A 17,214-nucleotide genomic window follows, 5' to 3' on the forward strand; every position below is an offset into this window, starting at 1 on the left:
CCTAGTTGAAGCAAAATCAACTGTTGAGACGCTGCAATGGTGTGGCTATATGTACAAAAATTTAGCTAGGTTTCTAGTATATGATAGTATAATAGAAACAATTTTGAAGTATCATTTTGCAAGTTTTGCATGTTTTAGCCCATTAATTACTACTCATGTATAACTTATTGTACATTATTGCCAACCATTATTCAAAGCAAAGGTGTTGACATTGAATGTTTGTCAATGTGTTGTTAATAGCCTTTATCTCTTTGTCAAAGTCATGTCTCTGTCACCTGTAATGCAGTTCTGAGAACAGACAGTGATGCTTTCAAGTGCTTGTGGGAATTTCTTTATTATCTAACATGTAAGAGTCAGTCGCTGTCAAGCATCACATCCACAAACTATAGTTAGAAAATCAAACCAGAAAGACAGATGATTTAGAATAATGTGATTTTGGTAGTTTCTTGCATTATAAAAAGTCGCTGTTGGTAGCTTACCCACAAGTCTTGGCTGTTGGAGCGTCCTACAATCACTTGATCGCACCAACAAGTAAGTAAATAAGTCAGTTAAGTTTATTTATAGAGTACCTTTCTAGAGCAAGCATCACAAAGGGCTTCACAAATTTAATAAAAAAGAACACATATATGCAGAAATCATCATGCAGGCCTGTCAGTACAAGAATGCTTTCAGACTCCAGTTTAAAAAGTTTACATTGTTGACCAATTTTAATGTGTAAAGGAGAATTGTTGAAGAGACTTTTTGTGGGAGAGAATTGTTGTGGACCACAACAGCAAAAACTCTGTCACCTTTTTAGTTTTGAGTTTGGGCTAAAACATGGAAAACACTTGTATAGTCCATTAAATCAGCATACCAATGTTATGAAGTAACCAGACAATGTTTTTCACTCTGCAGTTCCCTGGCATGAGTAAAAGGGTAACTACATTTTAGTGGCCAATGTAGAGACTAGTCTGTTGTGTAGAGTGAGGCTAGTGGTGTGTTAGCAAAACAACACGGCTTGTGCTTTTGCAATTGCATGGATTTCACAGTCAAATCTTGATTCCTTGTTTCCCATTTAACATAGTTAAAATTCAGTCTGCCTCTCACACACCTGAACAGATTTTCTGTGTGCAGTAGCTGTTGAGTAAACACACACTGACATTGAAATCTGGTCAGGTGTGAAAGAGGTGGGCGCAAGGAAACAAGCTGAGACTCAAGGTCCAGTCTGTGTCATTGATGGGTATTGAAATCATGTTGGTGTTGTATGTTTTCCTGTGTCAAATCCCCCAAGTGTTTTGTGTGCGAGACCCTGCAGTAGTGGGTGTTTTTCAGACCCAGCGCTACAAGAGCTCAGCATGCCTGTTTCTGGTGTTTATAGTGAGTGAACTAGCTTCAGCTAACAGACTGAACAGACAAACTGGAACTGGGTTTTGGCTGGGTAGCTAGCATGATGCATATTGTTTAGTTGATTTTGCTCGCTGGGTAGGCTATCCTTTTATTTATATATTTTTTTACCTGTCAGGATAATTTTCCTAGTGAATTAAATCTATTTTGCACCATTTTGCATCCCATGTTGAATTATAGCAGATGCAAAGTGGCAGCAGATACTGATCAGTGTTTCCTCTTAAACTTGCAGTTAAACCAGCAACATCCCCGGGAGTGGCTCTGATGTGATTCTGTAGTAGTCGTAGCTAAACTGTTAATTTAAATAGTAATGAAACTTTACATCCTCAATGGCAGAAAAGCAATTTTTGCACTGATCTGTCGGTTGAAGGTTTCCAAGTCTGTTGCACCGACCACACCTACTGTCAGCAGTGCAGTGTATTTCACTTGGGACCACAACGCAAAATGTGACTACTGTGCAGTGTGTTATCAGTTTTGCGAGTGTTAAGCAAAGTGAAAATCTGAACTGCTACATATCAACAAAAGCAGAATTTTTAATACCCGGGTTGTCAGTTACCTACTGTGCTTGTGTGAACTGGCATGTGTTGCTATTTTAGTGGTTTCATTTTGTACTGGCTGATGTTGGAAATGTTTCAGCGCCATGCAAACTGAAATCCAGGTTTATGGTTTTGGTGGCGTTTCAAGCCTGTTAGTTCATTAGCTGTGATGTGTTATTGCGGGTAGAAATATTACATTTGTAGCATAGTTTTGTGTTGTAGATTTAATTTTGGTAACTTCGTGTTACTTTTTATGGCTTTTCTAAATGTGTGCTTCCACTTTTGAAACTTAAACCTTAACCATGAGGAACTGAATCCTCAGAACGGTCAAAGGTACTGACCTCTTCTAGGATTGTTCCTCTGTTTTGGCAGCCAACAAACTTTATACATTCACTCTGTTTATGGCACATGCATGGATCACATCTTCCTCACCATTAACTACTACACTGCCCATAATGCATGAGCGCTGTTGCTTCCTGCCAGAGTCATGGCAGTCAGGCAGATACAGCATCACCTGTAGAGGAGCTTTGCAGGTGTAGCAAAATAATTAAAATATTGCTGCTCTGCTCATGTAGGTGCAAATGACAGGAAACATTCTGAGGAAGGACCTTCTCTCTGATCACTTATCTCTCTTTCCTTACTGCCATTTCTCTTTATTCATTTCTCAGTTTCACTCTCCTCTGTTTCATTCAGTCCCTTCTTCATTCTACCCGTCCATCACTCTGCCTGTCATGCAGTGGTACTAACCAGTGATGGTTCAGAGACACAGTTTGAAACTGAAACCCTCTCATTACCTGGGACTCTGTCAGTGGTTCTCATCCTGTCTGTGTTGTGGATTACTTTTTGGAAAAGCATAACTTCTGACGGCTGGCAAGGTTGACATTTCTGGATGATCAAAATGAGGCACGCTAAATTATTAGATGCTTTAAAAATTTTACTCCAGGTGATCATAATGAGGGCCAGCAAATACTAAGTACTAATAAGTATTAAGCCTATTTGTATTTGAAATTAACATTTCAATATCTGGGCTCAGCTCTCCACAGCTCAGGAGTTGGGAACCACTTGTCAGTTCGGGCTCTTGCTCACTCTTTTTACAGTTGAACCTGGTTTATCCAAACCTGAAAACCACAGACTTCCAAACTTAATTCAGCAAAGTGGAAATCTACCCTGCTGATTGTGAAACATTTTGGAATCTCCTTGTTGACATGTGCAACTTGATGGTAAATTAGACTGCACAGGTCGCTTGCATCAAGTTTGTGTGTGTTTGTTTTCATGTCTTGAATATGTCTCTGGTCTGGAAACTTCACTAAATGTCAGTGGTGTCAGTATTTCATTCACCTGAACCCCTTGTCATATCGTGGACCGGGATAAACCAGTTTTCACTGTAAGCACTAAATGTTTCCCTGGTGATGACCACACATCTAACATGCCTGACCATGAGGAAATAAAATGCTAGAATAATAGAAATAAAATCTGTCATAAATGCTGAAATACAGAGCCTAAGTGCTTCAGTAGCAGCAGTGTACCATATGTTTTGTTTTGTCTCTCCTCACCTCTTCTTCTCCTCTCCTTTCCAGGCATGTGGCGATCCCAAGGCTAAGCCCTCCTATCTTGTTGATAAGAACTTGGAGTCTGCGGTTAAATTTATTGTCAGGAAGTTTCCTGCTGTGGAGACACGGAATAATAACGTAAGTACGCATGTACATATGTGTCTGCGGTTTGTTTGTAGAGAGAGGAAGAGTGCCCCTTCGCTTCATTGATTTTGCGTCAGGTGTGTAACTGCACGTAATGCGATATCGTCAAATTTTGAAGACTGTAGGTTTATTTTTCTGCACCTAGTCCTTGGAAAATTGTCGCATTTGAACCTGTGCTACCCTAAAACATCTAGGTGTAGCTGAGCAGATCTGGAACCTGTATAGAAAAACCTGATACATACGTAATAATATTTTAAGGTAGCAAATAATGCAATAGTTATTGAAGAGTCAGGGATTTATTTATTTTTGAGACCAAAATACTGAGTAGCCATAATCAGATGTATGTAATGTAATTCAGTTAACAAGATATGGTCTGTAATAGTTTGGCAGTGGAAAATGTCAAAATAACAGCTGCTAATGATTATTTTAAGTATCAATCGCAATATCCATTATTATTCAATTAAGTGAGTAATCATGTACTCTGTTAAATGTCACAAATAATCACAAACCCCCACGACAAGTAAACCCAAACCTTTAGTAATGCATTAACATTGCTTTACTTAGCCAGACTAACTGAAGTACTGAAATGATGTAAAACTGAAACTAAAAACATTTGTAAAGAATTAATGGATTATCAAAATTGAAATCTGTTGATTTATTTATTATTTTATTTTTATCTTTGATGGATTCGACAGAAATGTCAATTAACTGATCAAATCTGCACTAGTAGACACCCTGAAAAATCAAGTGACATACTACTGGCAGATATACGGACTGATTTGTGTTGCCAGTTCACTTTAATTTTCATATGCAGTATACAGTCTTTAGCCATATATATGCTAAACTGTTTGAAATCCCTGGATAGTTTGTCATACTTACTGTAAAAGTATTTTTACGTAGCAAGTGGAATCTTTTAACAAAATTTCTATTTCAGGTTTGTGTGTGTGTGTGTGTGTGTGTGCGTGTGTGTGTGTGTGTGTGTGTGTGTGTGAGACCAGGTATGTTGAGTGAACTAAACTGAGTCATTGCTCATCAGACGTGTCTTTCAGCTTTACTTGTTAGCTTAGCTCATAGCTTCTGGCCTACGTGTTTATGTGAAACTGTCATTTAGCAAACAGCTCTGTGTGTGTGTGTGTGTGTGTGTGTGTGTGTGTGTGTGCGTGCGCGTGCGCGCGCGTGTGTGTGCGTGTGTGGCTAACTGCTTTATTCAGTATAACTGTGCAAAAATGTGTCTCTTACGTTGTTTTCTGCTTTGTTTCTGTGTTTGTTTGTGTTTTGCATGCTAAACTTGGCTTATTCCGGACTTGTGCTTTTTGGTAAGTTTTTGTATCTAAGTTTCTGTAACTTTTGTATTTTAGTTCACGTACCTAAGTTTTGTAATAATGTAAATTTTTTACCTGTTTTTAAAGCTATTTTGGAGTGTGTTTTGCTTTGCTCTGCTTTCTCTCCTCTCTGCTGGCAGCATTTTTACTTTCTATCCTCCATCCATTGAGTGACTGTGTGGCTGGTTAACAACCTGGTTTGCCGGCTGGCTGACTGTTAGTTGGTTAGATGGCTTGATGACTGACAGGCTGGCTGTTTGAGTGAGTGGCTGACTGCCTGCACTAAAGAGTGTTACGGAGCAAATATACTAATTTGTCTGTTAGTTGACTGTAATTGTAATTGTCTCTGTCAATTAGCAGTGACAAGAACTGCAGTATAGGGGAATTAGCCATTTCACATTAGGGAGAAAGGGCAAAAACCCTCTGGTCAACTATCCAAATTTTAGATTAGATTTAAAAAAAAAAAAAAAGATCCGTCCAAATTCTCTTTTGCTTGACTTTGGGTCGAGTAACAAAGGTTTCAACTCTTGGTGCAGCAGCAGTGTCACACACTCTTTACACTTGTCAATTCACTTTTTCCACTTTATATCGTACAGTTGCACTGGTTAAAGTTACAGTTCTGACCTGAAGCACACGCAGCTTTGGGGCTGGGTTAAATTTACATATAGTGTACTTCAGTCATTTCTGCCCTGTAAATAAACTGCTTCTTCCTCGCTAAAGATAGAGCTTTCACATATTCCAGCTTGTTAAAAGATTTATGTGACAGTCTTTTCAATCTGAACTTATTTTCAAGTTTGGGTTTTGAAAAGACATCGCATCCACAGCTTAACTCTTCCAGACTTCAACAGGTACAGAAAAAGGTTTTGTCTTTTAGTTCTTCGTTCACTGATTGAATTTCCCATCTTACTTCTGTCTTTAAACTCTGACTTGTAGAAAACGCAATCAAGACGCTATTGGGTGGACAGTCTGGCTTTGCTTTGATAGTCCGATTTTACTTTGGTCAAACATTTTTATTCTCTTGTACGTTCTTTGCAGCTGGGACGTCGAACTTCAAACACAACCTACTTTGGGAAAGTCTGTGCACCCCAGACTTTTATTCTGTTTCTGTTTCCAAACATAAAGACAGTTAAATAAAGCAAATAGAAAAAAATAAATCTGAATTAAACATAACTGAATAATGTCACTGCATTACACACACACACACACACACACATATATATCTAAATAAAGGACATGTTTTACCAAAGTAAAGTGACTTCATATACATTTGCGATTTTAAAGCAAGGTCTTTTTTTTTTAAATCTGTTTGTATCGAGTCATCTGTGTTTCTCTCTGTTATTGAAAGAAAAGCTAGAGTTTCTCTAGCTGGAGCTAGAGTCTCCATTATCACTAAATTATTCAGCAACCGTATCTCATTTATATCAGTTTGCTGTTAATTTAGTCGAAATTAAAAGAAAGTGTAATTAATTTGAACAACACTGTAAACTGTATTATCATCCCTGAATGGAAACTTATTATTTTTTTTGTTTGATGGGTTAGAATAACAGATATGTGTGCATTTTTCACTCCAGTTTTAAAAACAATGTAATGTGGAAGAAAATTATTTCCAGAACTGGGTTGAACCCACAGATGAGAACAACTGGTTGTTGCATCTACATGAAGCATTTCTGCTACACAGATTCAAACCACACTGAGGGAACAGGGCCGTCAGTGGGCTTGTATTAAGAGTGATTCAGCCTTTAAAGCAGAAAAACAAATTTTATGGTACATAGAGTACCTACAAAAAGCCAAAAGAGAGAGAGACACTAAGTGATGACAAATTGTCTTTATTATCGATCGATAGATAGATAGATGCGCTGTTAATTGCAGATTATTTCACAACTTCTTTGTAACTGTCTACTCTGTCGTGTTTACAGCAACAGCTGGCTCAGCTGCAGAAGGAAAAGTCAGAGATTCTGAAGAACCTGGCTCTCTACTATTTTACCTTCGTAGATGTCATGGAATTCAAGGTAGGAAAACACACACACACACGCACGTGCACGCACGCACACACTGACAGTTTAGTGTGAAGGATTTTATGGTGGTGATTCTAATGAAGGTGTTTGTTTTGACTTGACTCCTTTTATCAACAGGACCATGTGTGTGAGCTGCTGAACACCATTGACGCCTGCCAGGTCTTCTTTGATATTGTAAGTGCAATACCCAAACAAGACATTGACACTTAATTATATATTGTATATAATAATACTGTATATTCTACCAGCTCAGCCATAAATACTACCTTTACAAAGCTAATAATGTTCAGCTTTGATTGACACTGTCAGAGAGGTATTCATTTATCTATATGTTAGCAGTTGTTTTGAACTGGACTGGATTATATTGAGAGGTGTTGCTAATGTTTTACCCACCCCACTTCCAAACATGAGGGCAGTCCAATACAACACCACCACTAGCTACGACCTCAATAATAAACACATAGTTGAATTAGCACCTCTGTGACAGTGTCAACATAAACATTAGAATCTTCCTAAATGTGGAATTTGTGGCAGATCTGTTGCATTAAATTGTATAGGTGTACCTAATAGTACAATTTCTAGGGAGTGTATATCTGTTTATAGATTTTTGTTTAAATCATTTTGTTGCTATTCTTTAAGAATACCTTGTCACCTGTCATATCAGGTGAAGAGGTTTGTCAAGATTAAAACAAAACATGCCGTATGTTCATGGTTTTATTGCAAAAGAGAACAACAAAAATGACTGTACACGTTCAGATCAAGTCATGGAAAAAGTGTTATTTTAGAGGTGATATGAAGATTCTTTTGTTGTAACCATAAAGGTCTTAAAGAAATGCTTAATTTTCTCTTCTTCCATATTGCTCTTCTCTACTCGCTCTAATATGCTGCTTTCTTGAAGAATCCTTCTGACCTTTTCTTTTCTGCTCTTATCTCTTTACCCAGCATGTCTTCTCAAACGTGATCATTACAGAGCAAAGGGAATATTAAAGAATATTTGCTCATGGTTCTCATCTTTGCAGTACTTAATATTGGCTTCATGTGACATTTACCTAATGCTTATTAAACTGTTGCTCTCATTGTAAATTTGAGCATTAAGAAAAAAATGCTACTTTGTCTTTTTGTTTCCTGTCAGACGGTGAACTTTGACCTGACCAAGAACTACCTGGACCTGGTGGTGACTTACACTACTCTGATGACGATACTGTCTCGCATAGAGGAGAGGAAAGCCATCATAGGACTGTACAACTACGCCCACGAGATGACGCATGGAGCCAGGTGACTGAAACAGGCAGACACAGAGAAGCAAAAACACACTGCTAAAGAGTAACAAGTGTGGCTTCATATTCTCTGTTAATCGCTACAAGCATACAGACACAACCAAGAAATTGTCCATGTGTTAACAGTTCAAAAGTCAAGCGATGACCGTGGTCTCTATAGTAACCGTGGTACTGTGTGTCGCAGTGACCGGGAGTACCCCAGGTTGGGCCAGATGATCGTAGATTATGAGAACCCTATGAAGAAGATGATGGAGGAGTTTGTTCCACATGGAAAGGTAGGAGAGCTGTGTTAATATTCAGTGGTGTGGTCTTTAAATTATTTTTTTTTCGGTTGCCTTTTCTTCTGTAAACACTGACTCATTAAAATGGTGCCAAGTGAACTTCTAAGGGTTTACAGTATGATTTCCAGTGTGTACAATAGATTTAATCTGGTTTTTTACCAAGGCACAGTTGCCATAGCACCTCTAGTGCCACATTTAGATCAGTCAGTCAGAGTGGAACAATGTCCCGCTCTGTAACTGGGAGCTGAAATATCGACTCAATTAAAGAGAAAATAAAGTAACGTGGAGAAAGCTCACTGTGCACTGATAGTTACAATAATTTGGTTTATATGCCATTCTCACAATCTTTTATATCTGTTAGACTATGAAAAAAATAGTATTTTATTCAGTTTATTCCTCTCCTCTACTCTCCTTTCTCTTCCTGTTTTTCCTCTCCTCCAGTCCCTGTCAGATGCTTTGATCAGTCTTCAGATGGTCTATCCCAGGAGGAATCTGTCCGCTGACCAGTGGAGGAACGCCCAGCTGCTCTCTCTCATCTCTGCTCCCTCCACCATGCTCAATCCTGCACAGTCAGACACTGTTAGTATGACGACGACTGCACCGAAATGGCTAAAATTATATCTGCAATCCTGATTTTTAATCATAGTGCCTGATCTAAGGGGAATGTTTTAAATTAAATTACTTATGTTTCAGTATTTAGGAATGAGTAATTAAAACTTTTTATAAATGAAAAATTAAAAGACAACATGTGGTGATAGCTTGAGTCTGGCCTTTATTGAGGCATGTAATCTATTTACCTGTATGTGGCCCATACTTTGTTTGATTTAACTGGAAAAGCTAAAAGTCTGTGAAATCATGTCCTGATGATCTGATCTTTTCTGTCGGTCACTCCCTTCTTGTCTCTGTCTTTAGATGCCATGTGAATACCTGTCACTGGACACAATGGAGAAGTGGATTGTTTGTAAGTACTGTAGAAACAGGAATCCAAACCTTCTATGTTTGTGTCAGGGCCTGTTCATTAAAAGTGGTTGCCCATTTATCCAATCACTGATAACGTTTAGTTTGGCTTCTGATTGTACTTAGTCATTTATTCCTTTCTGTTCTCTCTCCAGTTGGTTTCATCCTGTGTCATGCGGTGTTGAACAGCGACGCAGCAGCATTGTCTTTGTGGAAGCTGGCTCTGCAGAGCTCCACCTGCCTCTGTCTGTTCAGGGATGAAGTCTTCCACATCCACAAGGCTGCAGAGGATCTGTTTGTGAACATCAGAGGGTACGAGCATCTATATTTGAGGACGCACGTGGGCAGACAAACCGTTTTTAATTGTTTAGGCCATTTGTTTTACACAAAAATTCCAAATATCCGTAGGTTACGGCTTCTGAAATGTGAAGTTATGCTGATTTTCTCAGTTTCATATCTTTGTCAGTTGAATATCTTTGGGTTTTGGACTTGTTTTCCAGTCGTCACAATTATTCCAGTATAATACAATCGCTCAGTACGTTTTTTCTCTTTTAACTCGTCCTTTCTGCCTCTGTGTTTTCCAGTTACAACAAACGCATCAATGACATCAGAGAGTGCAAGGAACAGGCCCTGTCTCATGCGTACGTACATAATCTTTTTACTAATCCCTTCATCGTATCCCAACTGGAATTTTCATCCAATTTTTCCTTTTTGTTCCTCACACACACCGCCCCCATTTTCTGTTTTATTAATTTATATTCCTGTTCTTTTTTCTGCGTCATTTCAGCTCTGCTTCTAGCTTTTACTCTCTCTCTCAGGGAGTCTCACACAGAAACATCACCTTCTTCTTTATCCCTTATTCAGTTTTTTTCCCCTGTTTTATCCTCCCTTCTTTGTCTCCCCCTCTGTCTCATCTCTGCTTTTATCCTCATTACTTATTCCGTCTTCCCCTTTCATCTTCATTCTCATTCTTCTGCCGTCACTGTCATCTTCTTACTTTTGTCCTCTTGCGGGATTGTCCTGAAAGTGTCAAAATACCATTTAATCATGATGCTTGTGTGTTTTGATGCTCTGCTCTGACTTCCTCTGTCTGCCTGTCTCTCTGCAGAGGCACGATGCACAGAGAGAGACGCAAGTTTCTCCGATCGGCTCTGAAAGAGTTGGCTACTGTATTAGCCGATCAGCCCGGACTACTAGGTCCTAAGGTAATACAAAATGCCACCGTAAACTGTAAAATATTATCTTTTTAAATAACCCTGGATTCAGTTTTAGAGGAGCTGGATGGGCAGTACTAAACCAACCTGGATAAGTAATACCTAAGGTAGTATCACCACAGTAAAATACCACCTTAAGTAGCTCTGGTTAGTTTATTGACTTTAATATTATAATACAAATATATAGAATAACTTTACATGATCAAGTAAAAACACACGTGTCTTCCAGGTCTGCTCTAAAGAACGGGTCTGAGAAAGCTTAGATTGTAGTGGCCTAATGTATCATACAAAACGGCATAAGTTACATACATTCATACATACATACATAAGTTAATCCCTCACTTTAGCTCCCAAGGAGTTGGCTACCATTTTAACTGACCAACACTGATCACTGAGACCTAAAATAATCTGTAATACTTTAATTTCATTCATTTTCTTTCATGTAAACAGATTGTTCAGATTTAAATATATTTTTCAAGAGGGCAGCATAAAAACATTGTTAGAACAATAAATACAAACAACATAAACAGATTAAGATAACATGTCATGCGCTACACAAGAGTATACACAATATCTAGTTAAGTACCACCTTAAAACTTAAATGTCCCTATATTATGACTCATCGCTCTTCTGTGGGAGTGAGATCCTGTGTGGACTCTTGAAACCTAATGTAACATACAGTATCATCTTAAAATACTACAATACCACCTTAAATAATGCTACACACGTTTCTCAGCGTATTAGGACAGACAGATTTTGCCACCTTAAAAAGCTCTGTACGTTCCTCTGGCCAGATGGAGACCCTCATGCATGTATAACAGAATATATTTGCTAAGTCTGACAGACTCTCTACACCTAAACATATTGCTTATTTAGTTCAGAAACTGTGAGAATGCGGTTGCTGCCAACTGCTCTTGGTAATTTATCTTGGCATAATTTATCTTGGGGACATTTATGTTTCCCTTCTTAAAATCTCTCTCTCTACTTCGCTCCATATTTCTAAATTTCTGCCTCTTTCGGTCCGGGTAGGCGTTATTTGTGTTCATGGCGTTGTCATTTGCCCGTGACGAGATCATCTGGCTGCTTCGACACGCTGACAACATCCAGAAGAAAAGCACAGATGACTTCATAGACAAGTACGCAAACATACACACCTGCATGAACATACACATTAACACAAATGTGTAGACATACAAACAAGTGCATGTTCATACCTACAGTAACGATCATCGTGTGTGTGTGTGTGTGTGTGTGTGTGTGTGTGTGTGTGTGTGTGTGTGTGTGTGTGTGTGTGTTTTGCAGACACATAGCAGAGTTGATCTTCTACATGGAGGAGCTCAGAGCTCACGTCAGGAAGTACGGTCCTGTGATGCAGCGATACTATGTCCAGTACCTGTCCGGTTTTGATGCCGTGGTGCTGAATGAACTGGTGCAGGTATGAACACGTGCACCCGCAGAGCTCCAAAAATGTACACACTTAACTGACATATACTCTCTCACAAAATCACAGGGCAGGATGCAGGATTTCTACAATACAACTGCATTGCCCACCATTTTGAAAGCTATGACATAACACACTGAAACATTAAAAGCAGAGACAATGATAATTATATCAAAAACATACACAACTTTCTCCAAAAGGGAAAAAAACTCTTAATTCAACAGTTAAACATCTTCTTATAGGTCAAGAGTTTTTGTCATTTTCTATCTTGTTTTTCAGTGACGTACAGAATGTGGTCTTATTTTCTTATTATTAGGACCGGCTTTTAGAAGATACAGTTTTCCACACTGCACTTATCTTTCTAACCAGTTTTCTATCCTGTCTGTATCTGATAGAACCTGTCTGTGTGTCCAGAGGATGAGTCTATAATCATGTCTTCATTTGTCAACACTATGACCTCTCTCAGTGTCAAACAAGGTAAACCATTACTCCTTGTACTATCAAAGCTTAGAGGAGGAGCAGTAGCAATAATGCAGTAGTACTACACAGTGGCAGTATTGATAGTAGTAGTAAAGGTGGCTGTTGAGGTAATTTAACTTGTATTAATAGCAGTAGTACTTGTGTTACAGGTTAACTGCCCATATTAGGTTTAAATTAGAAATTAGGTTGTCTGAGTCAGTGTCTTCGTTTAAGTCTCTTCTCAAAACACAATTTTTATCAGAAAGCATATCACGATTTTACCTAAACTGGCTGTTTATTTTATTGCTTTTGTCTATTTTATGTATTTTATTTCTCTATATTTCATCATTCACTGTGGTATTTTATTTCTCTTGTTGTGAAGCACTTTGTACTTTGTTTTGATAAGTGCTCTATAAATAAAGTTTTATTTTTATTTATTATTAAATTGGTATACCAGGAGCTTGTGTGGTCTTAAGTCAGGAACCAAAGCTTTAATGATAATGTGTGTGATTTTAAATGGATTGTTGTGCTTTTGTGTTCCAGTGGAGGATGGAGAAGTGTTTGACTTCAGAGGCATGAGACTGGACTGGTTCAGACTGCAGGTGTGCACACAAATCTAGTGCTTCAATTCTTTAAAAACATTTATCTAAAGCTTGTGGATACGTTCTTCCAGGGAATGTTGGTTTCACAACTACTGGACACACACTTTTTGCAGCCAGTATTTTCCCCTATATATTTTACATATTACTGTTTTGTGGAATGGAGTGTAAAAAGAAAGATGGCACTGTTGATCAACACAAAAATCTCCTTTTTCTCCTCTCTAATGAACTCTTCATATTTTTTCAAACTGTTTTCCTTTCTGCAGGCCTACACCAGTGTTTCTAAAGCCAGTCTTGGTATAGCCGATCACAAGGAGCTCGGTAAAATGATGAACACCATCATCTTCCACACAAAGATGGTGGACTCTCTGGTGGAGATGCTGGTAGAGACATCAGACCTGTCTATTTTCTGGTGAGACACACACACACACACACATTAACATACACACATGCATGCAAACAAACTCAAATAAGACTCATATGTAGGATGAACTGAGACAATTAGTTAGGTATGTGTACATGCCTTGTTTATCTATCGCCTGTGTTTTTCGTGTGTGTGTGTAGCTTCTACAGCCGTGCGTTTGAAAAGATGTTCCAGCAGTGCTTGGAGCTTCCTTCCCAGAGCCGACACTCCATCTGCTTCCCTCTGCTCTGCACACACTTCATGTCCTGTACACATGAGCTCTGTCCTGAGGAGGTAAATACACACAGACGCACAGTTACACTGTGATTCACTCACATTCACACAAATGAGAAACATGCAAAACATTTATGCAAGAAGAGTTGTTAATTGCTGTAAAATGATGTTGTGTTGATAACAATAATGACTTTGCTTTGTCTGTGACCTTGTGTTTTTACTCTTCTTCCTCCACAGCGTCACCACATAGGGGATCGAAGCCTGTCGTTGTGTAACATGTTTCTGGATGAGATGGCCAAGCAGGCCAGAAACCTGATCACGGACATCTGCACTGAACAATGTACACTCAGCGACCAGGTAGGAACACACACACACAAAAGCAGCCAATTTGAAGGAGTAGTTTGACATTTTGGGGAAATACACTTCAGTTCACTTTCTTGCCGAGAGTGAGATGAGAAGATCGATACCTCTCTCACATCTGTACGCCGAATATAAGGCTACAGCCAGCAGCTGGTTAGCTTAGCTTAGCTTAGCATATAGACTGGAATCAGGAAGAAACAGCTAGCCTGACGCCATTCAACCGTTACACCTACCAGCACCTCTAAAGCTCACAAATTAACACATTTTATCTCATTTGTTTCACCCGTACATAAACCGAAATGTAAAAACGTCAATTTGCTTTTTTACGGGGGGTTTGTGCTGGATTGTTTCTTGGATCTGAGCAGTTGCCAGGCAACCAGGAGACACTCCAGCAAGTTATTGGTCCCAGCTGAGAAATAGTCAGAGAGTGGTATTGATCAGATATGAGAGTGGTATCGATCTTCTCATCTAAGTCTCTGACGTGTTGGGAAATGCACTTATTCGCCTTCTGTTGAACTATTCCTTTAAGAATGCACACTTCAACAGCACAGTGCTCTGAATTTACCAAGTCCACCAGTCTGAGAACTTGAAGTTGAGTGACACAGTTATAACATGTCCTGATGTTTAGAGAGCTAAATACAAATTAATCCAAAAGAAATGCCTGTTTGGCCAATAATAAGTCACATTTGGAAGCAGCTAGTATATAAATGTAGAAACAAATTGACATTTCAAACATTGTACCAATTATCACAAAGAAGAGGTGTTAACGGCTTTTAGACAAGTTCTAATAGAGTTCTAATAGTTTTCTTATACTAACAAACTTTCTGATGTCACCAGATTTGGCAGAGCGTAATATTACACGCTGTCACATTAATATTGTGAATCCTTTGTTGATGTATGTCGTTAAAAGCTTCTTAAATTCATCTCTATCAGTCCGCTAGTTTCACGTCTTACTTTAAAAAAAAAAAAAAGCTACTGTTTTAAGAATATCAACCAGGCCAGAAATAATCGGCCTTTCTCCATCTGGCTTTCCTTCCCTCAATCTCTTGTTTATCCTTGCCTGCCTTTTTCTTTCTCTCTCCACTGTCCGTCTCTCTTCTTCTACTTCTCTATTTCTAGCTGCTTCCTAAGCACTGTGCGAAAACGATCAGCCAGGCCGTGAACAAGAAGAGCAAGAAGGCGACGGGGAAGAAGGGAGAGCCGGAGAGAGAGAAACCAGGAGTGGAGAGCATGAGGAAGAACAGACTACTGGTCACCAAGTTAGTTGAATAAGCAGAAAAAAGACAAAATTCACTAACCTTTCCTTTCCGTGACTTTGTTAGCAGCAAGCAAAACAACACGCAATCTCCTTTCTCCTCTTTCTCTTTTTATCTCCTTCTGTTCTTTGTGTCTCTTTATGCTTCTGTTAATAATTACTATTGATTCTGTCATAGTTATTAATAACCTTGTTTTTATTGTTGGTTTGACTGGATTCCAATTAAACATCTGTCTTTGTTGATAACATAACACAATATTTAGCTGTTTATCCTCATATAAGCAGCTCAAAATGTTGGTATATTATCATTTTTACATATTGAATCACACTGTTATTTTGCACACACTACAGTGTTATTTAACACTATTTCCCATATGTGTCAGTGGTTTCTATTTATAAAGTAAATATATATCTATACCGCCTCTATTTTTAGTATTCTTGTTATCTTGTACTTTGTTTTCTGTTTTTCTCTGCTGTATTCAGTTGCTGTGAAGACCCTGTTTTCCTACACAGATCATTAAAAGTTTTGTAATTTATTATTGAGTCCATTTTGACCTTGTTGTTTTCTTTTTTCCACAGTCTGGATAAACTCCACACAGCGTTATCTGAACTCTGCTTCTCCATCAACTATGTTCCCAACCTGGCGGTCTGGGAACACACATTCACACCGAGAGAGTACCTCACCTCGCACCTGGAGATCCGATTTACCAAGTAAACATAAACGCACACAGATGAAACACACAGACTCAGCGTTAAAGCTTATTTTTCTCCAATTCAGATACAAAACAGACAGGTCGCCGGCCTTTTTTAACGTCTTTCATCTACCTTTTAAGTTAATTAACCACTAGACATTTAGCTCTCTATTAATGGAAAAAGCATAAGTTTCTAGGTCATCTTCATTAGACAGCCATCAGTGAGTGGTGCAAAGGTCAGATCAGTTTTTAAACTGAACTAAAATCTTTAAAAGCAGATTAATTGAGCATGTTTTATATAAGTGATTGGAAAGGAAATAAGAGCTTAAAAAAGGGGCATCTACAAGAGATTCACAACACCGAAAAAGAGGAGACTGTTTAATTTTTCTTGTTAATGTCAAGAGAGTGTAGAGAAGTGACATGCACTTGGGTTGTTCGTGGTAATAAAGTGTCTGACTGTGCATATAAATAACATGTTTCCTCTGCAGGTTGTCGGCAACATTTTTATAAATTATTTACTCTTGCTGTTTTGTGTATATTGTAGGAATTTGTGAGGTTTTAAATGTGCTCCACAAATCTCCCTCTGTCTCTAGGTCTATAGTGGGGATGACCATGTACAATCAGGCTACTCAGGAGATAGCCAAGCCCAGTGAGCTCCTGACCAGCGTCCGGGCCTACATGACGGTGCTTCAGTCCATAGAGAACTACGTCACCATCGACATCACCCGGGTCTTCAACAACGTCCTCCTGCAGCAGACGCAGCACCTCGACAGCCACGGGGAACCCACCATCACCAGTCTGTACACAAACTGGTATGTTTGCTTGAGCCCTGTATCTTTAAGAGTATGCAGTAATCCAAAGCAAAAGTATCTTCCAAAACATTTTGATTGAAATGATAAAATATCAGACAGTAAAGAGGAATGGAAGTGTAATTTCCACTTGGATGAAATAAGTGCCATTTCATAAAAACATATATGGAATTATGCATTGCATTTGTACAGGCTGTGCCAGTATAAAATTATAATTGAAATCTAATACTGTGGAATCTCTCTCAAACAATGCTTCCTTGGAGTCTGTGTTCACAGTTTGACA

General features: G+C 38.6%; 1 protein-coding gene across 4 annotated transcripts in view; it reads left to right on the top strand.

Moving 5' to 3' along the window:
* nckap1 (NCK-associated protein 1) overlaps positions 1–17,214 on the top strand; it is a 35,246-nt gene that overhangs the window by 7,832 nt on the left and 10,200 nt on the right. For 2 of the 4 annotated variants that reach the window (XM_044213577.1, XM_044213579.1), the window contains 20 exons: positions 3,497–3,607; positions 6,852–6,944; positions 7,068–7,124; positions 8,083–8,225; positions 8,412–8,502; positions 8,950–9,087; positions 9,421–9,469; positions 9,621–9,777; positions 10,050–10,106; positions 10,574–10,670; positions 11,709–11,815; positions 11,982–12,114; positions 12,516–12,597; positions 13,123–13,181; positions 13,445–13,590; positions 13,743–13,875; positions 14,053–14,172; positions 15,295–15,434; positions 16,010–16,141; positions 16,716–16,934. In XM_044213577.1, the coding sequence (XP_044069512.1) occupies positions 3,497–3,607; positions 6,852–6,944; positions 7,068–7,124; positions 8,083–8,225; positions 8,412–8,502; positions 8,950–9,087; positions 9,421–9,469; positions 9,621–9,777; positions 10,050–10,106; positions 10,574–10,670; positions 11,709–11,815; positions 11,982–12,114; positions 12,516–12,597; positions 13,123–13,181; positions 13,445–13,590; positions 13,743–13,875; positions 14,053–14,172; positions 15,295–15,434; positions 16,010–16,141; positions 16,716–16,934 (2,264 nt within the window). The remainder of the gene's footprint in view (positions 1–3,496; positions 3,608–6,851; positions 6,945–7,067; positions 7,125–8,082; positions 8,226–8,411; positions 8,503–8,949; positions 9,088–9,420; positions 9,470–9,620; positions 9,778–10,049; positions 10,107–10,573; positions 10,671–11,708; positions 11,816–11,981; positions 12,115–12,515; positions 12,598–13,122; positions 13,182–13,444; positions 13,591–13,742; positions 13,876–14,052; positions 14,173–15,294; positions 15,435–16,009; positions 16,142–16,715; positions 16,935–17,214) is intronic. The other 2 variants (XM_044213578.1, XM_044213580.1) reach the window with 1 other exon arrangement.

This window comes from Siniperca chuatsi, linkage group LG11 (assembly GCF_020085105.1).
Source record: "Siniperca chuatsi isolate FFG_IHB_CAS linkage group LG11, ASM2008510v1, whole genome shotgun sequence".
NCBI classification, from domain to species: Eukaryota; Metazoa; Chordata; class Actinopteri; order Centrarchiformes; family Sinipercidae; genus Siniperca; species Siniperca chuatsi.